General features: G+C 35.0%; 1 protein-coding gene across 7 annotated transcripts in view; it reads right to left on the bottom strand.

The window, feature by feature from the left end:
• Positions 1-24,669, bottom strand: part of FAF1 (Fas associated factor 1) — a 472,901-nt gene that overhangs the window by 179,511 nt on the left and 268,721 nt on the right. For all 7 annotated transcript variants that reach the window (XM_005607066.4, XM_070260008.1, XM_070260010.1 and 4 more), the window contains one exon: positions 19,747-19,833. In XM_005607066.4, coding sequence (XP_005607123.1) covers positions 19,747-19,833 — 87 coding nt within the window. The remainder of the gene's footprint in view (positions 1-19,746; positions 19,834-24,669) is intronic.

Raw genomic sequence — 24,669 nt, 5'->3', positions numbered from 1 at the left:
ATCAGTATTATCATATCTTTAACTTTTCATATGTATTTACCTTGCTTGCCTTATAAGACCTCAAAGTACAACTCAAGTGTCATATAGTAAGAAGATGTGCAATAAAAACATCTGACTGCTAAGCTGATCTTGAGGACACAATAAGCAGCCTTATTATTATAGCCAAAGTCAAACGCACTGTAACTCCTCCCTCGATACAGCATCAAGATTCTGCAGCTGACCTCAGTCACAACAATAATAGAAGGAATCCAATATACAACATGAATTTGACCACACATATCTTTTCACACTTTTAAGGTCTGACCATTCCTCATTTCTCCTGGTCACCCTTCTTTAATCACCCTGTCAATAAATATCAAGTACCTACTATGTGTCTATGGATAAAAAGATAAATAGAACAGTATCTCTGCCTTTGAGGGGTTCACAAAAAAAACAGTGAAGTGTATGTATATATAAGAAGTGTAAGCAACTAATAGTACTAAAGTGGTAAGTCCCCTAATAGATGCTCTGAGAACACAAGAAGAGGAAATGTTTAACTTTGCCTGAAGACTTCAAGGGAAAAATGTCATAAAAGACTACCAGCTGAATCTTAAAATCATGATATGATTAAAGAATAGGCCAGGAGGAGTGCAAACATCTTAGAAGAGAAGGAAATGACATAAGCAACGGCAAAATGGCAAGAAAAAAGGTAATACATCTAAGAAACAAGTAGTTTAGTGTTGTTGGAGGGCAGGTAAGGTGCAAACAGGTGAGAGACACAGGTAGAAGGAGAGGCATAGATCAGATCATGAAGGGTCAATTTATTTCCCATTAAGGAGCTTAAACATTATCCTGAAGACAATGAGACACCACGGAGAGATTTAAAGCAAGGGAGTAAAACGATGCGAATGTATTTAACAAAGGTAACTATACTGCAGAAGGGAGGATAGACTGGGGGAAGCGAGAGAGGGAGACCTAAAACAGGGAAACCAGGAGAAAATGATTAGAGCTTGCAGCATGGCAGCAATGGCAGAACGACAGGAGAGACAGATCAATAGACCAAAAGGAGAACTGAAACCACAGTAACTTTGCCGTTTGTTTGCATAACTCCAATACACAACAAAATTTAATAATTATAATCTTCAGTAGCAAGAATCTATCTGCTTGGGTATGATGATATTAATTTCTTACATTTCCTTAGTGTGTTATATTTTAAGGTGCATTTCCACATATACTGTCTTATTTGAACCTTACAACAATGTTGGATAGTAGTAAGAATTGGAAACTGAGGCTCAGAAAGGTCTACTCATTCAATCAATATTTATTGAGCACCTACTATCAGAAGGGATTAGATATGCAATAGTGAACAAAAATAGACATCTGCCCTTGTGGAACTTACAGCTTAAAGTGGGAAATAATCACTTAAATAAAATATAAAATCACAACCGTAGTAAATGCAATGAAAGAACAGCTCCCATGAAGAAATGGCTGAGTTGGAAGAATGAGTAAGAATTATACAGGAGAGACTGGGGGTAGGATGGCTGTTCCACGTAGAGTGAACAGCCTCTGCAAAGGCCTAGTGATGCTACGTTAGAAGAACTGAAAGAAGACCAGTGTAGCTAGAGAACAGGAGGCACTATAACATAAGACAATGGTAAAGAAGCAAGCAGGAATCAGACTATGCATGGCCTGGTGGGTTATGTTAAGGATTTTGGTATTTATTTGGGAAGATTTAAACAGACAGATTACTTGAGCAGATTGTCTTTTTTTAGAAAAGGATTATCCTGATGTAACATGGAGAATGAATTGAAGGAAAGTGAGGGTGGATATGGGAGCCCAGTTTGGAGGCTTTTGTAATACTCCAGATTCAAGAAGTTGGTAGCTTCTATTAGGGAACTGGCAGTGGAAATGGAAAGAATTGAATGAATGAGATATATACAGGAGCTAAAATTGACAGGAATTGATGATTTGGATAAGGTCAGCAAGGGAGAGAAGTATCAAGAGTGGCTCCTTTCTGGCTTGTGGATCTGGATGGATGGTGATGCCATTCACAGAATTAGGTAACTTTAGAAGGGGACCAAGTATGGCCAGGGAAGAACATGAATTCAATTTGAATATGCTGAATTTAAGGTACTTTGGGACTTCTAAGTGGAGATGATAAGAATCTGGAGCTGACATGGCAGGACTGGGCTAGAAATATAAATTTGTTAATTACCATAACTTGGGTGATCATTTAAGTTACAGGTGTGATGAGAATGCCTAGGGAGAAGATACAAAGAAACAAAATGAGTACATGGAACCAAGCCCTAAGGAACTCCAATATTTAATGACTGGGTAGAGAAGGATGAGCTTCCAAAAGAGACAGAAAAGAAAGGAGCACCATGAAGGAAGGGAAAAAACCAGGAAAGTGTGGTATCCTGGGAGCCAAGGGAAGAGCATTTCAGGAAGGACAAGTTTTCAACAGGGTCAAAAGCTGCTGAGAAGTATAGCCCACCAGTGGAAACTACCCAAATGCCTGCCCCATCAACAGTGGAATAGGCGAATAATGTGGAATATCCACATAATGGAATATTATAAAGCAGTGAGAATGAATAGATATAAGAATATGGGTCAATCTCATAAACTAAGGTTGAAAAAACAGGATGGGAGAAAGAGAGCAAGGGAGGAAGGAGCTAGACAAATAGGACAACTATATGATTCCATTATGTATTTAAATTCAGGCAAAATTAATCTACGGTCTTATGTCTTGGATGAAAGGGGCAGGAAAGGGGCTTTTGGGATGCGGGGAATGTTCTCTCTTAATCTGGATACTGGTTACATGAGGGTATATATGAGAATTTGTTAAGTACACCTATGATTTGTACTCTTTTCTGAATGAATGTATTTCAATAAAAAGTTTTTAAAAATGCTGCTAAGAAGTCAAGTACAATGAGGACTGAAAGGCCTACGTAGTTTAGCAACATGGCAGTCATTGGCACCTGAAGAAAAGCTATTCTGGAGAAATGGGTTGAAGGCCAGAGTGGCCTAAGTTGAAGAATTAGTGGAAGAGAAAAAATGGAGATGGTAACTACAGGATAGCTTGTTCTGAATTTTGGCTGCAAAGAGGACAGAAAGTAGTAGCTAGAATCAGAGGATTTTTTGTCTTTATTTTTATGGTATGTTTATGGGTGTTTCTTTTAAGAAAAAAGGCTTTTCATGTTTAAATGTGGATAGAATATTTAATACAAAGACATTTTAGTAAAAATACCAAAGAAGAGATCACCGATAACGTATAGTTCTGAAAATACAAAAGGGGATGGGGTACAGAGCACAGGTAAAGGGATGATCTTACTCAGCTTGGACTAGAAACAAGGTTTTCTGACCCCTAAATCCAGTGCTCTTTTTCTACACACAATTATCTGATTTGAAAGTGTGAGACTGGGCTGGTAGCAATATTCTAATGTTCAGTATAAAGGAGCTTCCCAGTTTTAATCCTATCTCTGTGGCTTTGGACAAGTTTTTATATAACTAGCCATAGTATCTTGCATGTTTAAAATGATGATAACATTTAATACCATTTCTGGAGTTTTATGGATCAATCCGTAGACCCTCAGCTAACAGCTTTAGAGATGAAAAAGGCTAGAATGACAATACCTTCTCCTTCTTGGATGTTAAAAGATTATGAATAATCAAACTTGCCAACTGTCTCTAGACCAAGGAAACTAAAAGAAAGGAAAAGAAAATTGGCAGATGTGGTGCACACAGTGGTCACACTTCACAGTAAATTATAGAAAAACCTAGTTTCCACTTTCATCTCACATTCCGTGAAAGTGGAATTATGGCCACAATGAATGTGGCATGCTCATCCTTGAGTTGTTCCACAGTGAACATTAGAGCATGATGAAGAACACAGATGATGGATAGGCTTTCACAGATGTCCTGTCATCTGCTATGAGAGGCAAATGGTGTGGTAAGATCATGAACTGTATTCTACTTGGGTTCAAAGACCACTGCCACTAATTAATTATGAGGTCATATGAATATGCCTCAGTTTGCTCATGTGTAAAATGGGGCAATAACCTTTACCTCATAGAGTTGTCAGGAAGATTAACTGAGTTATACCATCATATGTATATTGCTAAGATTAGTACCTTGTATATACTAAGTATTTTTTAAGTGTTATCTAATGTTATCATTATTCCCAGACAGACAAGTCTAAGATGAGCTGAAGGCAAAGGGAGCAATCTTATGGGGACAAGACAGATTCTTTAAGGAAAATATCTGAATGTTCACAGTAAGTAAAGTTGGGGAACTATGCTCGGGAAGGAAAAATAAGAACTTGGGATTTAAGGTTCATAAGGAGATCTCTATGGGAGAGTGGAAAGAGGTGGCCCTAGAATCAAACCGGGGCCAGGATCCCCTTTTACACCACTGCTTATCAGTGCATTGTAGGACAAGTTACCAAACCACTCCAAGCTGCAGTGCCTTCGTGTAGAAATGTGGAGATCGCAACATCTACCCTTCAGGACCGACTAACGGGAAGATTAGGGATAAAACATACAAAGGCTCAGAAAATGCCTAGCAGAAAGTAGGATAAATGGATATTGTTCCTGTTATTACTATTAACAACAAAAACAGTAATTATTGAGGTCAAGAGAAATGGTTACATTTCATCTAGACTTCTTTTTTTTACTTCTTAGGGTCAAGTGACAAAAGTATTCCATATTTAATTGTAACATACTTTGTATTAAATTAACTAAACTTCAGTTTTTGAAAATTATTTTAATGTTCTCTGCAAAAACTCTGATGTCACACTGCAAAAGGTTAATTTTCATTAAACTAATTTTGACTTTATAATCATCTGAAAATAGATAAACATTATACATAGGCAAGAACTATGATGAAGTTTTTGAGTTTCTAAATTCAGGGGACAAGTTGTCACATTAGTAAAAAGAACCAATTCTCTGAATATAATAACCATTTCTTAACACGGAGTGTCTACATTTTTTGAGACAATATGCCCTTTTCCCCTATCCTATAGGTTTCATTTTTTTGATTTGTTTGCTTGCTTGTTTTGTGTTTTGTTTTAGTAACTATTATAAACTGATATTTATCACCTCTAAAACATTGTGGAATATGGTCTTAAAGACTATCTCAGTGGATGACTATATTTTGAGAGAGAATCCTAAGTGGATAACCACAGCACAGAAAAGCACACCATAGAATAATACAACTACAAATTTCTCTTCTTTGTCTCTCTCTTATTTAGTATATCAAAGTAGTTAAATGATGATTAAGTTAACCATAAGAAGTAAGGAGTGCAACAAAGCCCGCGGGGTAACACAGTGTTAATAAGGTCTACTAAGTATCATTTGAAAATGTCATATTTGTTTGTCACTAGTCTGAAGGTTACCCTTTTTTATCTGATTTACAAATATTTGAATTTTATGAGAGTTGAGTTTACATCTGCTCTAAATGAGACTGAAAGGTTAGAAACAAGTAAAACCAATCAGATCTCCAGCTTTTTAACTGCACACCTAATCCAAGATAACCAATTCGATTTTTTAGGCCAAATTTCTCTTCTGAGCCCTCATTCATGTGCTATCCATATACTGTTCATTTAGCATGGTTCACCAGAAATTTAGAAGTCAGCGAACACATCTATTCTTTTTGATTTCTTCAGATTCTCAAGTTACTTCTCTATTGAGCTCATTCTACTTGCTTCCTGTTTAACTGTGAATTACATTTAAATTTCAGGGGTAAGATATTTAGGCGCTTCATACTTCCCTTCAGATTTGCATGGTTTGATTTGGGTTAGTGTTCCTGCTTCTTCTTGGTGTTCTTTTTTGTGCCTCTCTTTAATAACATCAACTACACAGACATTGGTTTCCAGCTCTCAAGGTTTCCCATACTTATCCATTGTTACTGGAGTTCTTCTTCCAGAATTAAGACTATTAACTCTCCTTGCTTCAAGAATCTAGGGCAAAACATGGCTTCTTAGGATGTCTATGTTCTTTCCAGGTAAGATTCTATTTTCTCCTGTTATTTCATGAACTGTCCTCTCCCCTGCCGCCAGTCACCATGTTCTATCAACAGCGTTTTGTTCCGAATCTGAGGCACTTTATATAAGCTGCTATTTATAAAATATTCATTTTTAATTATTCCACTGCTGAGCGTACTGAAATCATAATAACCACGACTAAGAAAGTGTCCAAATACAGCTATCTGTCTCTAAACAACAAAATGTTGAATCGATAGTTCAAAATGGAAAACTGATACATAGAAATGAAAGATAACTTCTAACTTTTGAGATGGAACAGCTAGCACGGCTCACCAGCAGTTTAGAAGTCAGGTGCATTTACTTATCATCACCTAACTGTATCATCACTAATAGCTTAAAATGTTCAAATTAATTTGTTACATATAGTTGGGGAACACGTATTGGTTCTTTAAAGTTTTATTTGTACTACCAGTCCTGTATTTTCTAACCCGTCATAATTAATTCAGTCCCCTTGCACTTTGAAATCTCCACAATAATAAGAACTTTATCAGGCTGGTGTTGGTATGAAGTGGCACAGCAAACTGAAATCCCACCGGGAGCAGCCCACAGACTTCTCTTCTAAGCAGCAAAAAGCTGTTATCATTTTCTGAATTACAGGAACTATAAAAGGACACTCTACTCAAGCTGCCGCTGAATGTCACCTGAAAAGCAATCACAAAAGGGCTCTGTCTTGGCTTATCTCTGAGCTCTGTCACTACGGCAACCAGCAGGGAATAAGTATCTGTGGGTCTATGAATTTCAGAATCCCATAAAAGCCAGGGCTAAAAAGGCATGTGCAGCCTCTCAGAGATTGACTGCATTAATACATTAGCAAATACTGTGAAACACTGGATAAATGTCAGCAATTATGGAAAAAGCGTCTAATAACGATATTCGTTGCCTGTCAAACCCCCGTGAGGTTTGATATGTAACTGCCACTCAAAGCTGTCTGTAATTTTATCTCTTTTATACATCTGAATCCACAGCATTCAAATTTGTAGTTTGAAAGTAATAAACTGTAAAGCAGTTCATTCCATGTTGATCACAATTGTCAACAAACATACAATAAAAGAACAAAAAGACTTTCATTGGCTGTGGGAACGATCAGTACCAACAATCTCTTGTGCATGTTCATCAAAAAAAAACCCTTATATATTCTACATGTAGAATATTAAACAACGTCACGATGTGGGGTAGCAATTGCTTTCACTATTGATTAAGTCACTTTCAGCTCAAAAGGCTACATATCATGCATAAATTTCCATTTTAAGCCTTCTCTTTGGGTTAGAAAATTTATAAGAATTTAGCAAATTAGACACAGTTGCAAACATCCCTTTTTTTTGCACATTAAAAAATGTCATGGAATCTCTGTTCTCTCCAAATCAAGCTATAAGGTATCTTAACTATCTTTCTCAAATAGAGAATTATAAGCAATTGATTATATCTAAAACCCAAGGGTCTAAAAACACAACTTAACAAGCTGGGAACACTACTCTTCAGATTCATATTTCCATTGCTCAAGAAAATGACTTATTAAGAAATCTTATCACATATGTTACAGCTGTTCAAATGCAATAGACAGCATGTTAACTTGCAAACACAAATGCCAGAGATTAAGCAGTGCACATAAGTATTATAAACAACTTTCCATTTCTCCCTTACAGAATAGGGCCAGGTACAAGGGTTCCAGTAAGACCTTTCTCAGTAACAAAAGAAAAAACCCTGGTTTCTTGAAAAAGCACAGGGGTGCCTCAGGATAAAGCAGTAATATGTTTTGGAGTACTGGGCTAGCAGTTATTTATTGCAATTTAGAGCCAATCACTTGACTTTTCAGTGTTACATTTAACATAAACGATTGTTTCTTTTGAACCAGGGGCTATGCTAGGCACTTGAGACACAAAGATAAACACGATCTGCTTCCTGCCCTCAAGGAGTTCACAGTCTCATAGAGGGAAGTGTATGGAAACAAGCAAGTTACTACAAGTACTCTCCTAAGAACTAGCTAGAAGGAAAAGGTGGTTTGAAGTAACCCTGAGGAAAATTTGCAATAATAGATATTAACTGTATTCCACAGTATACTGTTTCTATCATGACTAATTTACTTATAATCTACTACTTGGCTCAAATGAGATCATGTACACCAAATATGCTTTGTAATAAAAAAATCACATATAAATCTCTCTTAATATACTCACCTATCACTATGTTCAGTAACTGTGGGTATCAAAAGAGAGTATTGCTGCTCATTCTCTGCCACATTAATAATATGGCTAGAAGAACAAACACACACACCCCAAAGTGCTATAGTGAAAATTTAAAATTCACTTATATTCAAAGATAAGTGTTAACCTAAGAAAGGAAAATAAAGGCAAATTTTGTTTCTCTGTTTCTGCCTTTTATTAAATAATTGTAAAGCTTCAAACTGGTATGAGTGCAATTCTGGAAAAATCTAGACTGAATATTTTACAAGTCGGACTATTTTGAGAAACATGGAACACACAGGAAATACCATGGTACAAGAAAAAGAACCCTGGCATCAGGGAGGGGGCAGACTTGGAGTTGAAAGCTTGTTCTGCATTTCACCTTCTCATTTACCAGTTATAAGCTCAGATCAACATATTCACCCTATCCCACAAGTTAAAAATAAAATTTACTGAGGTCCAGTTACCTATACAAAATGGGTGCATTTTAAGTGTACAGTTCAAGGAGTTTTGACATATATATATATACTCCTGCAACCACCATCACCACAATCAAAATATCAAAAATTTCTATTACCTTCCAAAATTCCCTTGTGTTATGTTATTTAGTTTTAAGTCTTCTTTATATAATCTGGATACAGACCCTTTGCCAAATATGTTTTACAAGTATTTTTTCTTAGTCTGTGGCTTGCCTCCTCCCTTTTTTTTCTAAATGGTGTCTTTTGAAGAGCAAAAGTTGCAAATTGTGATGAAGTCCAATTATCAGCTTTTTTTTCCTTTTATGGTAAGGGCTTTTAGCCTCCCCTCTATTTTTTCCTACCCTAAGATCTTAGACTTTGTCCTGTATTTTCTTCTACCAGTTTTACAGTTGTAGCTTTTGCATTTAGGTCTATGATCCATTTCAAGATAATTTTTGTGTATAGCACAAGGCAAAGGTTGAAGTTGTCCTTATTAATATCCAGTTGTTCCATCATCACTTGTTAAAAAAAAGACCTTCCTTTCTCCATTGTATTACTTTAGTATCTTTGAACTAAATCAATAGACAACATATATCTAGATCTATTTCTGAATGCTCTATTTTATCCATTGATCTATACGTCTACCTTTACACAAATACCACATTGCCTTGAATACTGTATCATTTTTTTAATTAAGATTATGATAGTTAACAACCTTGTGAAGTTACAGTTGTACATTATTATTAGTCATGTTGTAGGTACACCACTTCACCCTTAGTGCCCTCCCCCCACCCCCCCTTTCCCCTGGTAACCACTGATCAGTTCTCTTTGTCTATATGTTAACTACTACCTATGAGTGGAGTCATACAGAGTTTGTCTTTCTCTGTCTGGCTTATTTCACTCAACATAATACCCTCAAGGTCTATCCATGTTGTTGTGAATGGGACGACTTTGTCCTTTTTATGGCTGAGTAGTATTCCATTTTGTGTGTGTGTGTGTGTGTGTGTGTGTGTATACCATATCTTCTTTATCCAATCATCAGTTGCTGGGCACTTAGGTTGGTTCCATGACTTGCCTATTGTGAATAATGCTGTGATGAACATAGGGGTGCATGGGACTTTTGGAATTGCTGCTTTCAGGTTCTTAGGATAGATACCCAGTAGTGGGATTGCTGGGTCACTGTATCATTTTTTTAAATTAGGCAATGTAAGTCTTTCAACTTTGTTCTTTTTCAAAATTATTTTGGGAATTCTAGTTCCTTCACAATTCCATATAAATTTTAGAATTAACTCAACAATTTCTACATAGAAAGGCTATTGATACGTTGACTGGGATTGCAGTGAATCTACAGATTAGTGTGAGGAGAACCACCACCTTAAAAATAGTGAGTGTTCCATGACCATGATAGAGCTCTCCATTTTTAAGGACTTTATTTCTTTCAGTGATAATTTGTAGTTTTCAATGTAAAGATCTTACACATATTTTGTTATATATCCCTAAGTATTTTCATGGATTTGGATGGAATTATGAATGGTACAACATTTTTAAAATTCCGTTTTCAAAATGTTATTTGGTGTTATAGAGGAACACATTTTTTTCTTTATATATTAATCTTGTAGCCTGTGATGACCTTGTTAATTTCACTTGTCACTTTTAGTAGCTTTTTTGTTGATTATGTAGATATACAAGAAAACAAACTACTAAACATTTTGTATAACAATACAGACCATTATGGGGCTGGCCCTGTGGCTGAGTGGTTAAGTTCGCACACTCCACTTTGGCAGCCCAGGGTTTCACCAGTTCAGATCCTGGGCACGGACATGGCACCGCTCGTCAGGCCATACTGAGGCGGTGTCCCACATGCCACAACTAGAAGGACTCACAACTAAAAATATACAACTATGTACCGGGGGACTTTGGGGAGAAAAAGGAAAAAGAAAATCTTAAAAAGAAAAAAAGAATAAAGACTATTTACATAAATTATAAATTATGTAATTTAATTTTGTTTTGGTCAGAGATAATACTCTTCATTTCAATCCTCTAAAATTTACTGAGATTTCATTTATGGTCCAGGCTACGGTTTATCTTGATGAATGTACCATGTACATTTGAAAAGAACATGCATTCTGCTATCATTCAGCGAAGTGTCTATAAATTTCAATTAGGTCAAGTTGGTTAAGAGTGTGGCTCAAATCTTCTGTATCTTTATCTGTCATTTTCCTGTAAATTGCTAAGACAAGAATATAAAATCTCATATAATTGTGGACCTGCCTATTCTTTCAGTCTTGTCAAGTTTTACTTCACATATTTTGAAACTGTTATTAGGTACACACACATTTAAGATTACTATGTCTTTTTGACAAATTATCCTTTTAATCATGAAATGTCTTTCTTTAGTCCTGGTAATAGTCTTTGTTCTGTATCTTGTCTCATGTTAATATAGCCATTACAGGTTTCCTATGTTTAGTTTTTGCCTAGTAAATATTTTTCCACTCATTTATGTTTAACTTATCATTGTCATTATATTTAAAGTATGTTTCTTGAAGGTAGCACATAGTTGAATCTTGCTTTTGAAAATTCATTTTGACAATCTCTGTCTTTTGTGCACCATTTATATTTACTGTAATTATCAATATGGTTGAATTTAAACCTACCATCTTGCTATTTGTTTTGTACGTATTCCATCTTTTCTTTGTTCCTTTTTTCTTTATTCCTGCTTTATTTTCTACTGTTTTTTTAGTATTCTATTTTATCTCTTTTAATGGCTTATTAGCTATTCTTTTTTGTTATTTCTTTGGTGGTTTCTCTAAGGTTTACAATATGCATCTTTAATATAACAGACTATCTTCAATTAATATTATACCACTTCGTGTATAATGTAGGAACCCTACAATAGTACAATTCCATTCTTTTATGCTATTATTATCATACATTTTACTTGTAAATATGTTCAAAACTCCACATTGCTTGTTATTTTTTCTTTCAATAGTTATCTTTTAAAGAAATTAAAAACATAAAGAAAAATGCCTTTTATATTTAAACCACATTTTTACCATTACTAGCACTCTTCATACTTCTGTATAGATCCCAGTTTATTCTGGTATAATTTTCCTTTTGCCTAAAGAACTTCCTTTAACATTTCCTGTAGTGCAGGTTTGCTGGCACCAAATTCTCTTAGTTTCTGTTCGTCTGAAAGAAAGTCTTTATTTTGCCTTTGGTTTTGAAAGATTATTTTCACCTGATATGGAATTATAAGTTGTCACTTTTTTTAACTTTTCAGTACTTTTAAAAATCTACGTTTGTTCCTCTGTGTAATATGTATTTTTTTATTCCTTCTGCTTTCAAATTTTTCTCTTTATCACTTGTTTTCAGCAATTTGATTATGATACTCCTTAATGTATAATTCTTTGTGTTCATCCTTCATGGGATTCATTGAGCTTCTTGGATCTGTAAGTTTAATAGTTTTCATCAAATACGGAAAAATTTCAGCAATTATTTCTTCAAAATGTTTTTTATCTTTGACCTCCTTCCCCCATCTTTTCTCTCCTTATAGACTCTAATTGCATGTATGTAGATTGCTTGATTTTGTCCCAGAGGTCACTGATACTTTGTTCATTTATTCTTGTCTTTTTTTCTCTACGTGCTTCAGTTTATATATTTTCTATTATAATAGTTTCAAGTTCATTGTTATTTCTTTGGCAGTTTCTAAGCTGCTGTCAAAGCTCATCCAGTGAAATTTTCATTTCAGATATTATATTGTTTATCTCCAGAAGGTGACATTATTCTATTTTATATATTCTATTCTCTCCTCATTAAATTCATGTTTTCCTTCACATCATAATAGCTAAAGTCCTTATCTGCTAATTTCATTACCTAAGTCACTTCTATGTTTATTTCTTTTGACTGATTTTGCTCCTGGTTATGGGTTAGCTTTTCTTGCTTGTTTGTATATACAGTAACTTTTGATTGGATGCTGGACTCTGTTCTTAGAGGCAGTTATCTGTCAACCAGCTTATTCCTTTTGAAGGTTGTTTTCAGGCATGTAAAAGGGCAGTCCAAGAGCAGCCTTCACTCTAGGGCTAGTTTATCTACTCCACTAAGGTATGAGTATTGTGGGGGTGTTTCCTGAATGCCTCACGTATTCACTGAAGTGTCTCTTCTATAGCTAGTGGGAACAAACTACTTCCAGTTCTGTGTGAGCTCTGGGAATTGTTTGCCTTAAGCTCCCAGTGAATTGTTCTTTTACCTGGCAGTTGTTCTTTGCCCAGTCTCCTGGAATTTCACCCTATGCATGCACAGATTAGCATTCAGTTAAAGACCAGGGGACCCCTACGCAGATTTCTGGAGCTTGTTCTCTGCTAGTACTCTGCCTTGCAAAGTCTAGCTGCCCTGACCTCCCTAAACATCACTCTCTGTCTCTTCAAACTCAATAAAATCACGAGGTTTTGTTTTGGTTTCTTTGCTCTGCTCTGCGATCCAGAAATTGCTTCCAGGCTGAATCTAAGACTACTATAGGACTCATTTGTTTCCTTCTTCAGAGTCCTGCACTACTTGTTGTCTGGTATCTGAAAACAGTTTTTTCACATATTTTACCCAGTCTTCTAGTTGTTTATAGAGGAAAAACAATTCCTGTAGCAGTTACCCCTTCACAGGCAGAAGCAGTAGTCTAGAGGTTTAGGATTTTAATAAACTGAAACTAAGATTCACAGCAGCAGATCTTAGTGCTTATAAATGTCTTTTTGGGGACTGTCTCACTTCCATGCGTTCTCCCTCATATTTACTGAGAAAATATGTCCCTTGAGTGCTTCATCCACCCTCCCGAACTTCTCACTCTCTCTGTTCAGGGTATAGTCCATTTCACAACTTTTCATTTTTTTTAAACTTAAACTTTCTTCTATTGCTTTCAAAGATGCTCTTTCCGTCTGTTTAGTTTTTGCCTGTGTTATTTGTAAAAGGCTCTATATGTTGACAAGGGCAATAAACCCTCTGAAGCAACTGAGTCTCACCACCATCAGAAGCAACATTATCCGTGACCTTGCCAAATAAAGAAAAAGCCAGTGAAAATGTCCAAAGACTGCCTCAATCTGCCTGACCTAGCACAGGCTAACAAAGTAATTTAAATAGCATAAGATGACCCTGAAGCTACTCAAAGAATGCTTCTGATTCTGTATGTGTATGCAATATAAAGAAGGTGCTTACCCAAGGGAAAAGGAGCTAACGTTTGTTGAATGCCTACTAAATGCCAGACATTACACCAGGGGTTGGCAAACTTTTTCTGTAAAGGGCCAAACAGTAGGCTGTGGGCCATGTGGTTTTGTCAGTTATATATCCATGCCGTTAGTTATAGTGTAAAAGCACCTGTATAGAATGCATAAATAAATGGGTGTGACTGTGTTCCAATAAAATGTTATTTACAAAAACAGATGGTGAGTGGGATTTGGGATGACAATCACAATCGCCAAACTCTGTATTATATTATGTGCTTTACATATTAGGTAAAACCATATAAAACTGATAACAGTCAACCATTTTGCCCCTTAAAAAATGGCACTTTTCATATGGTTCTACCTATTATGTTAATCCACTTAATCTTCACAACAGACTTTCAAGAGTGTTAACACTGCCCTCATTTTGCAGATGAAGAAACTGAAATTCATTAATTAAGTAACTTATCAAATAATAGCAATTATTGGGATTCAATGAACTTGGATTGGTCTGCTCACTTATTTCTCTCTCTCTCTCTGACACACATACACACACCAACACACACTGGTACAAATCAGCTCAGTGTAGCCTCCCCTCTTAAATCTGTTATTCCATTTGCCACTAAAGAAATACTGAGTTTTGATAATTTAATTTTTATTAGAAAGAAAAGAAATCTGCTTCTCAGTTTATCAAGTTACCATAATCATAAAACTTCACCATTTAGTTGCTTATTGTCATAGGTGTCAACTTAGTGGAGCTCTGAACAGTTCAAATGAGTGAATGTATAAAACACTATGTTTGCTCCTGCAGAGCATACAAAGATGAGGAAGACAGTTCTTACTCCCAATTCTTAGAATTTACAAAAGGGAGGAACACAAGCATACAAATTAAAGTGTAACCAAATGTCCCTGCCTCTGGGAAGCCATTTTTTCACTACCCCCATTTGTTAGCAAAATTGGTTTCTCCCTCGTCTGTGACTCCATTGTATTTACATAAACTTCAATTGTCATTGTTTACATATCTGTCTTACACTATACTTTGCAATCCCCAAGGAACAGGACGTTATCCTTGCAACTTTAAGGGCCAGCATAGTTACAGGCCTGTAAGTGTTGTTTGACAAATGTCAAGTGAATGAATAGATAGATTGATTAAAAAAGTAGTATTAGCCAAAGGTTAACCATATGCTAGACATTATCTAGTACTATGACTACTTCAATCTTCAAAATAAACCTAGGAGTAATTATTTTTGTAACCACTAACTCTTTTAGTCTTCACAATAACTCTAGGAGTAATTATCTGTGTTCTACAGTTGTAGAGACTAAGATGCAAAGAGGTTAATTAAGTTGTCTGTGGTTACTCAGATGGTGAGTGATAGAGCCACGTGGGAGGAACAAAGGAAAGAAAGAAGAAAAAAGGAAAAATGAAAAGAATTTGAATAGAAGAATAGAAATATGAACTAATTTTTATGAGGGTGGGAGAAGGTGGCACAGGAAGAGGGATATAGGCAAAGTTTCTTAAAGAAAGGTCTTGAAGGAAGGTGATAATTGCTGTAGGTATTCTAGGTGGAAGAAATAGTATGATTAAATGATAAAGTGGGAGAGAGTACCAAGTATATTTGAGGAACAGCAAAATGAGCATTTAGCTAAAGCTGAGAGATATATGGTATCAAATTCAATAATTTATTCAAGGAATATTTATTGAGCATTTACTCTGGGCCTGTATGGGAAAATAAACCTGGAAGGGAAGTGTTACACACAGAATGAAGGCGTGTGAATGCCAGCATAAAAATCTGTACATAAATCAGCAAGTATTGGGTTGCCATTGAAGATAAGTAAGCAAGGCTGAATGTGATTCATTCTGCACTTTAAAAATATTAACCTTGCAGCAATGGATGGAATGACTATAGCGGAGGCTTATGAGTTTACTTGGTAGGTAACACCATGTGGTAAGTATGTGGTAATTGTGAGAGTCTGTATTCAGACAGCAGCTCCTATTAAGTGAAGGGTGGGGGATCCAGTGTCAGGGGAATGTCTTTAATTTGACACCTGCCAAACACAATGCATCAGGGAGAAGAAAATGGTCACCATCAGAAAGATCAAAGTAGATGACACACTCTCAATCAGAAATTCTTTTTTATTTAAAAAAATAAAAAGGAGGACTGTGTGGTTTTTTCTATAAAGCCATTGTGTAATGGTTCTGCTTATAAACGATCTCATTTTCAACGTGAAAATATTTAATAAGTACATTTCTGACTCCTAACACATGTCTAAAGACCTCTGATTCTAAAATTCTTAATTTCTCAAATTGTGAGTTGACATTTCTTAGCCAATGATGGAAAGAAGAGGGCCATTAGTAATCTCTAAAGAAAAAATGGTGCACAACAAAAATGTATGAAAATATGAAGGTTTTTTCCTCCTTTGTATAAGCATTATTAAAACCAGGAATTTTTAAAACTACATATATTCAAATTGTCGGCATTATAATAAGGGGTCTAGACATAGTTCACAGTGTTAAAATTATTTCTCCAGAAACCAAGAGTGTCCTTGTTAAACTGTAAAATGAGATTTTTGCCTTCTTGCAACTCCTTGTTCTCACAGCTGAACTGTCACAGCATGAAAACATTCCCCTACTGGTGAAGCTTTAGATACCTATTTCCCTGGTGAAGGAGTGCAAAGGAACTGAAAGAGTTATTGACAATTCATACAGTATCCCATACCCGACTAGAGTACAACTACAAGCAAAGAAAATATTTTAACTCTGAAGGGAGATGGGGCAACAAAGTTTTAAATGATTGTTCACTTCACTGAGTAGTGTTGAAAACGTCAGAAGACTATAGTCTATCAGGTTTGTAAGAGACTCAAGATTATACAAGACTCTAATTATAAGAAGTCTGTTTCTTTGTCCTGTTTGCTAAGTCGAAGGTTAATGAGAAGTACACTTAAGACAACATCTCCTGTTATTATTGCAAAGTATTTCTCATGCAACATAAAAATGTAAATGAAAAAGTATTTTAATCTAGTTCTTCATTAACTTCTTTTAAAAAAAATAGCTTTCTTGAGGTATAATTTATATGCCATAAAATTTACTCATTTTTTAAGTGTTCAATTCAATGATTTTTAGCAAATTTACAGAGTTGTGCAACCATCGCCACTATTTAATCTTAGAACATTTCCATCATCCCAAATCCATTAAATTCTTGATCTAAGATATTTCCATAAATTCATGGCAGCCACTGGTATCTAAAGCTACTATATATTCAAAGCTGAACAAATTTCTGCAACTGAGCAGGAAAAGTGCAAACTAACCTCACTTTTAATGGCCTTTATAACCAATCCTGCCCTGGGACTGGAAAGAAAATGTTCAGGTGCTTTCTCTGAAAGTTAAACCATTCTAAGTATTAAGTTATGGCACACTGTCTTGGAAAGAAATTAATTATATTTTTGTTGGTAACACATTTCAGGCTGTTTACACAGCTGACATTTCTCAGCTGTACCCAATTCATGCCCTAAGCTGCGAAGACAACCTTGTTTTGTAGCAGATGCCTCCACTTGAGTGATTTAAATAAGTATAAAAACACCACTGCCTGCAACAATATAGATTACAAGCACAGCGTTATGAGTTTTTACAGTCCTAATGAAAGAAAGGTTTCATGACATTTCTTTGGCTAGGATCTCCTTAGAAGACTACAGTTATAAGCCATTTTTGCCAAAACTCAAGCACTGGAGCTAGTGGATCTGTTATGGCACCAGTTAAAAGCAGCCTGGCCCTAAACATCTTTGTTGTATCAAATCATTCAGCTCAAGGCAACGTCCTGCCAATGTGGCAACATTTGCTCTGGGGAGGTGTGGGCAGGCATCACTTCATAGGTTCTGGGACAAGGTGCAAATGTGAATAATGAGGCAAAAAGAATCAAGCCTCTTGATAGAGATTCCCTCTTCTATTTGCTGTGACTTAGAGCACCAAGTAGCAGTTCAGTCTCAGATATGGTAAGTTTTAGCTGCTTTCTCTATTTTCCTATAATGATGACACTGCATTAGAACTCTTTGCTAAAAAATTGAATGTTACAACAATCATTAAAACATGGGCTTCATTAAAGACTGTGTCAACTCAGTTTGATGATTTAACACCTAAAATGTATAAAGTATTATGCTACAGAGGAATTTACCACATTTCAATGAATTTGCCTATCACTCTTGAAACTTGTATCTGATAAGCCTACTTCAATCTGGTTTCTACGAGGGTGGGGTCCAAGAGCAATTGGCTTTTCCAACCTATGAAGTCCCACATTTCTAGACTTTATTACCTTATGCTCATGCTCTTAACCTAGACAATTATTTTTACTTTAAACTTTTTATTATAGAAAATTTCAAATATATACAAAAGTTGAGACAATAGTATAATAAACACAATATATGCATCGCCCAGCTTCAACAATTATCAACAGATGGCTAATTTGGATTCTAACTCTCCCTCCCACTAACTCCCCCAACCCCACAGATTATTCTGAAGCAAATCTCAGATACCATTTCATTTACTTAAACCAGCCAGTCTTTGCCTGTGATCATTTTCTGAGTTATATTAATATTAATCACAATACTGACTCATTTATTGAGTGTCTATTATGAGCCAAGTACTCTGTGTGTGTATATCTATATACATAAAATTGCTAATTTTCACAACAGTGCTGCAAATTAGTGAGGTAACTGAAGCTCAGAGAATTTAAGTGATATGCTTAGATCTTATTTTCTTCGATTAATGTTATTATTTCTTGTAGCAGGCTATTAGACAATGTTAAGAACATTTCTAGTTTCTTCATGTCTCCTCAAGTAAACAGAAGGCTATCATTTATGAATATTACTCTATTTTTGTAAAGATAAATGTAGCACATTTTCTGTCAAATTTCTCACTCCAACAGGGGAAAAAAACCAAACTAAAATCAACCACCACAACCCTACTCTTTAGCCATGGACAATCAGTCAATAATTCTAATGATATACTATACATATATAGTATATAATGATATACTATAATATCAATGTTAAAATCAGTTGTTTAGAAATACATGTAAGTGGCTAAACATAAACAATTGTTTTTCTGGATGGCTTCACTTAAAAAAAGTTTTGCTATTTTCCAATTCTTTTTAAAGTTCCGTAATCCACAAAGTGTTTTCCAAAGGCATTTCTTCCAGTTTTTTATTGTAATGAAAATTATGGGTCTATTTAAGAATAGAGTGCTATTAATATTAACTGTAAAAATTAACTATTTTTTAAAGTACCAGTCTACTACAGGAAACAAAGTTTCAGAATTAAATATAATGATTAAGTTGATTTTGAGACATCTGTAATTTAGGCAAAAATTTTTTTGTGCTTAGGATATTTCATAAGTAATGTCTGAATATATTCTATTCATCAAGGAAAAGTTTAAATCAAATCAAGCAGCATCCAATACGGCAGCCATTGGCCACATGATGCCATCGAGCACTTGAAATGTGGCTGGTGTGACTAGGGATCTGATTTTTACATTCAATTTACTTTTCAGCATTTTTTTTCCTTTTAACCCATTATAGAGCCATTATTATTCCATATTACAGGTGAGGAAATAAATTTTAGAGTCAAATCTTTATCTTAAAAAAAAAAAAATCAAGTTCCAGATAGAGATATTGTAACATTACCAACTGAATGCTCACACACTTGGCTTATGATGTCTCTTTTGCAAGTGAATTAAAATTATTATAATTCTTTTTATTTTCACACTATATGATTTATAAAATTCTTTCAATAGAACATTCAAAGCATTTGATTCTGCTTATTATCAATAGCCAATTAGACTGAAAGTGGCAAAAGAGAGAAGAGGAAATAAAACTGATAACTTAACTGTCACTTACTGAGTCATCTGTGGCAGTAGTTGGCCAGCCCTCCCATAACTGATGGCGAACAGGGATGCTTGTAAGGTCATACACATTTCTCTTTACCTACAAAAAGAAATGGACAGTACAGTTAAAATAGAGTTCCCATATGACTTACCATAGTTGCCAGTCAATTTATGTCATATACACTATATTCCCTCTGTTGTCTTCTGGATTCAAAACAAGAATTTAAAACCAGGAAAACACAAGTCAGAAAAATTTTGTAAAAAAATCTCAAATTTAAATGCACATTCTCAATGAAGCCTAGATGAAACAATAATTCAAGAAACATTCCCCCTCTGCCAATCGTTGTTATATTCTTTGACAGCTTTAAGTTTCTTATCAGTCAAGAAACTTCAGGGACACCACTCACCTAGGACACACTATAATTATAAATTTCTATAATCTATTTAATTTTTAAAATGACTCAAGATGTGCAACGATTTAAACAAAAGATATATTTCAAGTTTCTATGTGGGAGAGAGAAGGATGGTAGTCTTCTTTTGGAGGGGGCAGGGGGAAATACCTGAAGTTTTCATTATTGTTCAAAGTAAGTTTCAAAGATATGAAAACTTACTAATCAAGCAGCACAGGTTATTTCTTTGAAGTCGCCCCAAATTAAAAACTATTTCAATAGAATATTTATTAACTGAGAGCCACCTATCAATACACTATTTAGGCCCCTCCTGCAAAGAAAATACAGTAAAGATACTTTTCATTTTAAATATTGTTAAAGATGAAAAACTGTTTTTCTCAATACGAAATTATACCTTTCACTTTAAAAGGAGAGAAGGTAAGTAATTTATCAGAATAAATGTTGGAAAGTTAAATGCTATGTTATCCAGTAATTAAGAAGTATCATATCTTTCTTCAGCTTTTTTCTAAATAGGTTAAAAAATTCTATTTCATTCTGTATTTATAAATAAAATAAATTATCAAATTGTAAGAATGGAGAGATCATTCATCTTAATTAACTCTTCAGTTAATTATGGGATTACCCTACTGTAACAAATGAAGCTAGTATTGAAATGTTGTACATAATATGTTCTATAACGTGACTTCAACGTGGAAAACAAGCAGGATTCATTCATGTTTTAAAAATGCAGAAGCCTAAAGTATCGTGTTGTCCAATTACAGCATTTTGTATCATATTACTGTTTATTATACATAAACACATCTAAGTTACCCTTCCAGTGAAATAGAGATATACATTCGCTGGGGAAAGAGAAAGAAACACAAAACATGGAACTCAATCTATTTTTATCTCTCATGTACACCTGTGAAAAAAGACTTAGTAAATGAGAACTGAGGAGCTTGGGGGCATGGCTTGATCCCCACTCAATTCAAACAAACAGCTTTTCTTCAGAGGTTCTTAGCAATGGCCAGTCTACCATGCAGCATTTTGTTTATGGTCAATGACATCAAGTTTGGAAATTTTCATTAGTCAACCAACCCAGCAATTTAACCAAATGCAACTGGACTAATTTCTGACCACTTCCACTAGCTAAGACTATTTTGCCATGCTTAAACATTAGTGCTTTTAAGGAGAAAGGTGTTCCATGAACCCAAAGCGTTGTTAATAAAAGAAAGGGAAAGGACAGAAGAGGGGAGTATGAGGAGATTTTAGGCCGCAAGGCCAAAAAGATTCGTTTCTTAAAGTAATTTTTCGATTATATCATCGAGATACACCAAGCTTTATCAGCTATTTTGGCAAAAAAATCAGGACAAATATTTACTTCTGTTGGAAAGGTGGCAAGCACCCCAGCACTGGAGAATATACACAAATACTATGAGTTGATTATATAAACAAATAACTTTGGACTGGGATTCCTTAAATTCCACCTTAATTCCAAAACACAACAATATGGTATTATGAAATAAACAGTATTTTTCTTCTTTCATTAACTCATCTGTAACGGCACTGAATTGAATAACATTCCTTTGCTATTCTAAGCCTGAAAAGCATGTTCTGGCTATAGTGTTATGTTGGTATAAAGCACAACGCCAGACTGATGTGCTGAACAAAAGTGATCAAAGTTAGAGTAATGTTAGCCATTGCACAAGTATTTGGCTTCATTGTTCTCCCTAGAATGACATCTGTTAAGCAACTTGTCATAGAATAAACTGGTTAATACAGACAGAACTTGGCTGAGAGGGTACAACGTAAAGCATATTAGGTTAATGTTTGATTGTTCCAATGAAAAAGCTAAATTCACAGAGTTTCTGAGATTAAGCCAAAAGAATCTGATGTTAGACCACAATCACTAAGCAAGAATTTAAGTGAAAACAAGTTAGTTTTTAAAAAGTAATTCCATGTTTATCAACGCTGTAACCATAGGCAAGTTTCACCATCATGTGGAAGAAACACAAGTGATAAAATAGCAAAAGTACAAAATAAGCGATGGTTTTATTACTAATGGAGTTATAAAAATTCCATTACCTTTATTGATGGTTTTCTTCAATTAAAATTTTAAGTCACAATTCAGCAGGGAAGGAAAAAATCTGACATGTACACAAAGCAAAAATAAAAATGATTCTTTTAAAAAATTAGTATTCTGGGAAACCTGAATGACAAAACACAGCTATGTATAAAATGATGCAGATAAATTTCAGGTTATCATGAAACAGATGAAGAACACAGAGTTCTCTCAGAGAGGGAAGAAAGATGGAAGAAAAGAGGAGGGAGAGGGAGGAAGGACTAAAGGGAAAGGGAGAAGGAGAGAGCACGGGGTGGAAGGGCGGGGGTGGTGGCGGGGAGAAGAAAGAGATTGCTCCCAAAGACCTGAGAGCACTTGAGAGAGGCAGAAAGCACATACACAAGGCTGGGTTGCTGTAGCTGGCACGCCCAGCTGCCATTATTGGGCTACCTCTGATGGAGTTTTATCTTTAGAGATTTGTCTTAAATTTCGGTTAAGGACAAGTGGCACTTCACAGGGTAACACTTCCTAAGGGCCTTTTTGTCTTACACATTTTCTTTGATGAGCATTGGCTCAAGATCATGTTGAACCTTTATAATCTTTTCAATTCTTGTTATGGATTAAGCTCTAAATCTATGAGATTTCAGGCTGCTAAACTATGCAAATGTTTCAGTTAGTCCTGAAGAAATTTAATAAATGCTTTGATTACTAGCTGAACATTAAAATTGTTACAAACTGTACTGTATTTGGATCAAGTGTTCTAGATTGACAATAGATTTTCCAGTTTGTTTTCTAGATATTCTCAAAGGACAATTTCATTTCTTCCCCATTGCTTCAGATAAGACAATCTGTGACTAAGAAACAAAATATAAGTCAGATTAACTTGAAATGGTACAGAATATGCCACTAGTTTGTTTCTTACTATTCTGCTTTTCGTTTTTAATAAACATCTATTTATAAACCACAATTAATGTAAAAAGCAAGCAGTGATCTCCACATGAAACTTCGTATTTCCTCATGGTGGAAATTTCAACAACAAACACAGCATTAGGGAAAAGATCATTTTATTATGACCTGCTCAATATAAAATTATGTAAGATATTCATCTCCCACAAAGTTTTCTTTTGAGTTCCATAAATTTTCAAACGGTTTTATTTTTTAGTTAAATTTTATCAGAATTTCTCAGGAAAAAATTCTTAGAAAGTTATTCTGCTAAAGGCTAAATTTTGAGGCTCAGAATTAGCTTCAAATAAGTTGTTTGTAGCTATTCAAGTAGAAAACTATAAAACTTGGATAACTTTGTCAGCTATAATAAAGTCATTCCTTGTGAGCTAAGTGTTGGTCAAACTATTGAAAAACATTTCAGAGAATTTTAAATATCATTCAGGGATATCCTAAGTGAAGGTAGATTCTGAAAATAGAAAGGAAAGTCACAAAGTCTGAGGTACTGTGGCATAATGAGAGGCAGAGAACTAGATTTCCAGTCTTAATTCTGCCCAGCTGTTACTGTGGGCAAGTTGGCCGAACCTCTCTGAGAGTTTACTCAAGGTTAGAAGAGAATACAAGCTCACTTCTGATTTTCAAAGCTCTAAAATCCTATGATTTTATGAAAATATTGGAGTTAATGCTGTAAGCAAGTAATGAGGGAAAGTTTAAAACCATTAAGGCTAGAAAATGGCAGAAAAATAGCAAAGAGTTAATAAATACAACACATCAAAAAGGAAAAGTGCTAGGAAGTTCAGGTAAAAAATCAAGATACAATAAGCATTTTAGGTGGTTCTTTTTCTTGGATGAAGAAAAATCTTAGCTTTTGCTTTTATTACACTAAAAAGTCTAGATTTAAAAAAAAAGAGCTATATAATATTTTCCCCTCATAAGACCTCGTTTAAAAATAAAGCTTGTCACACTGGTTTCCGAAATAACTATTCCATCAACCACATGTTAATCAGTGAGGCTATGGTTTTGACAGAATATGTCTAGCTAAGTGATACAGTTGTAAAGTTCTATTAATTTATTTGAACATCTTTAAAATTTTGAAATCTGGCCCATGATTCTTCACATATCAAACATTTTAATATAGCAAAAAATAGAAACAAAATATTTAACTGCCACGGGTTTACAACAGCTATCTATTTGTTAGCACTCTCATTTCTAGATTTTCTGAATTAAGACTACTATGGCAAATTACAGCCCTTACAAAAAAGCACCCTGAAACTACAGGCATTTGTCTCATTCTCTTATCAATCTTAGAAGAAAAAGGCCTTTGGTCATGTTATAGCCTGAGTGTATCCAAATTTTAAATATATCAAATTTTGACCTCCAAGTATTTCACATTATCAAATGACGCTCTGGTTAAGAGTTTGCTCAACAGTAACTGCACTGAACAAGTAAGTATTTGTGTGTGTGTGTTTAAATCAAAATAAGGCAGAGAGACTAGGCTTAGCTCCAGTTTCCTAGCAATCATTGGTGCTCTGAAAGGCTTATA

The sequence above is a fragment of the Equus caballus genome, chromosome 2, assembly GCF_041296265.1.
Source record: "Equus caballus isolate H_3958 breed thoroughbred chromosome 2, TB-T2T, whole genome shotgun sequence".
NCBI classification, from domain to species: domain Eukaryota; kingdom Metazoa; phylum Chordata; class Mammalia; order Perissodactyla; family Equidae; genus Equus; species Equus caballus.
Note: the sequence above shows the minus strand (reverse complement) of the source record. Positions and strands in the feature narration are given on the sequence as shown.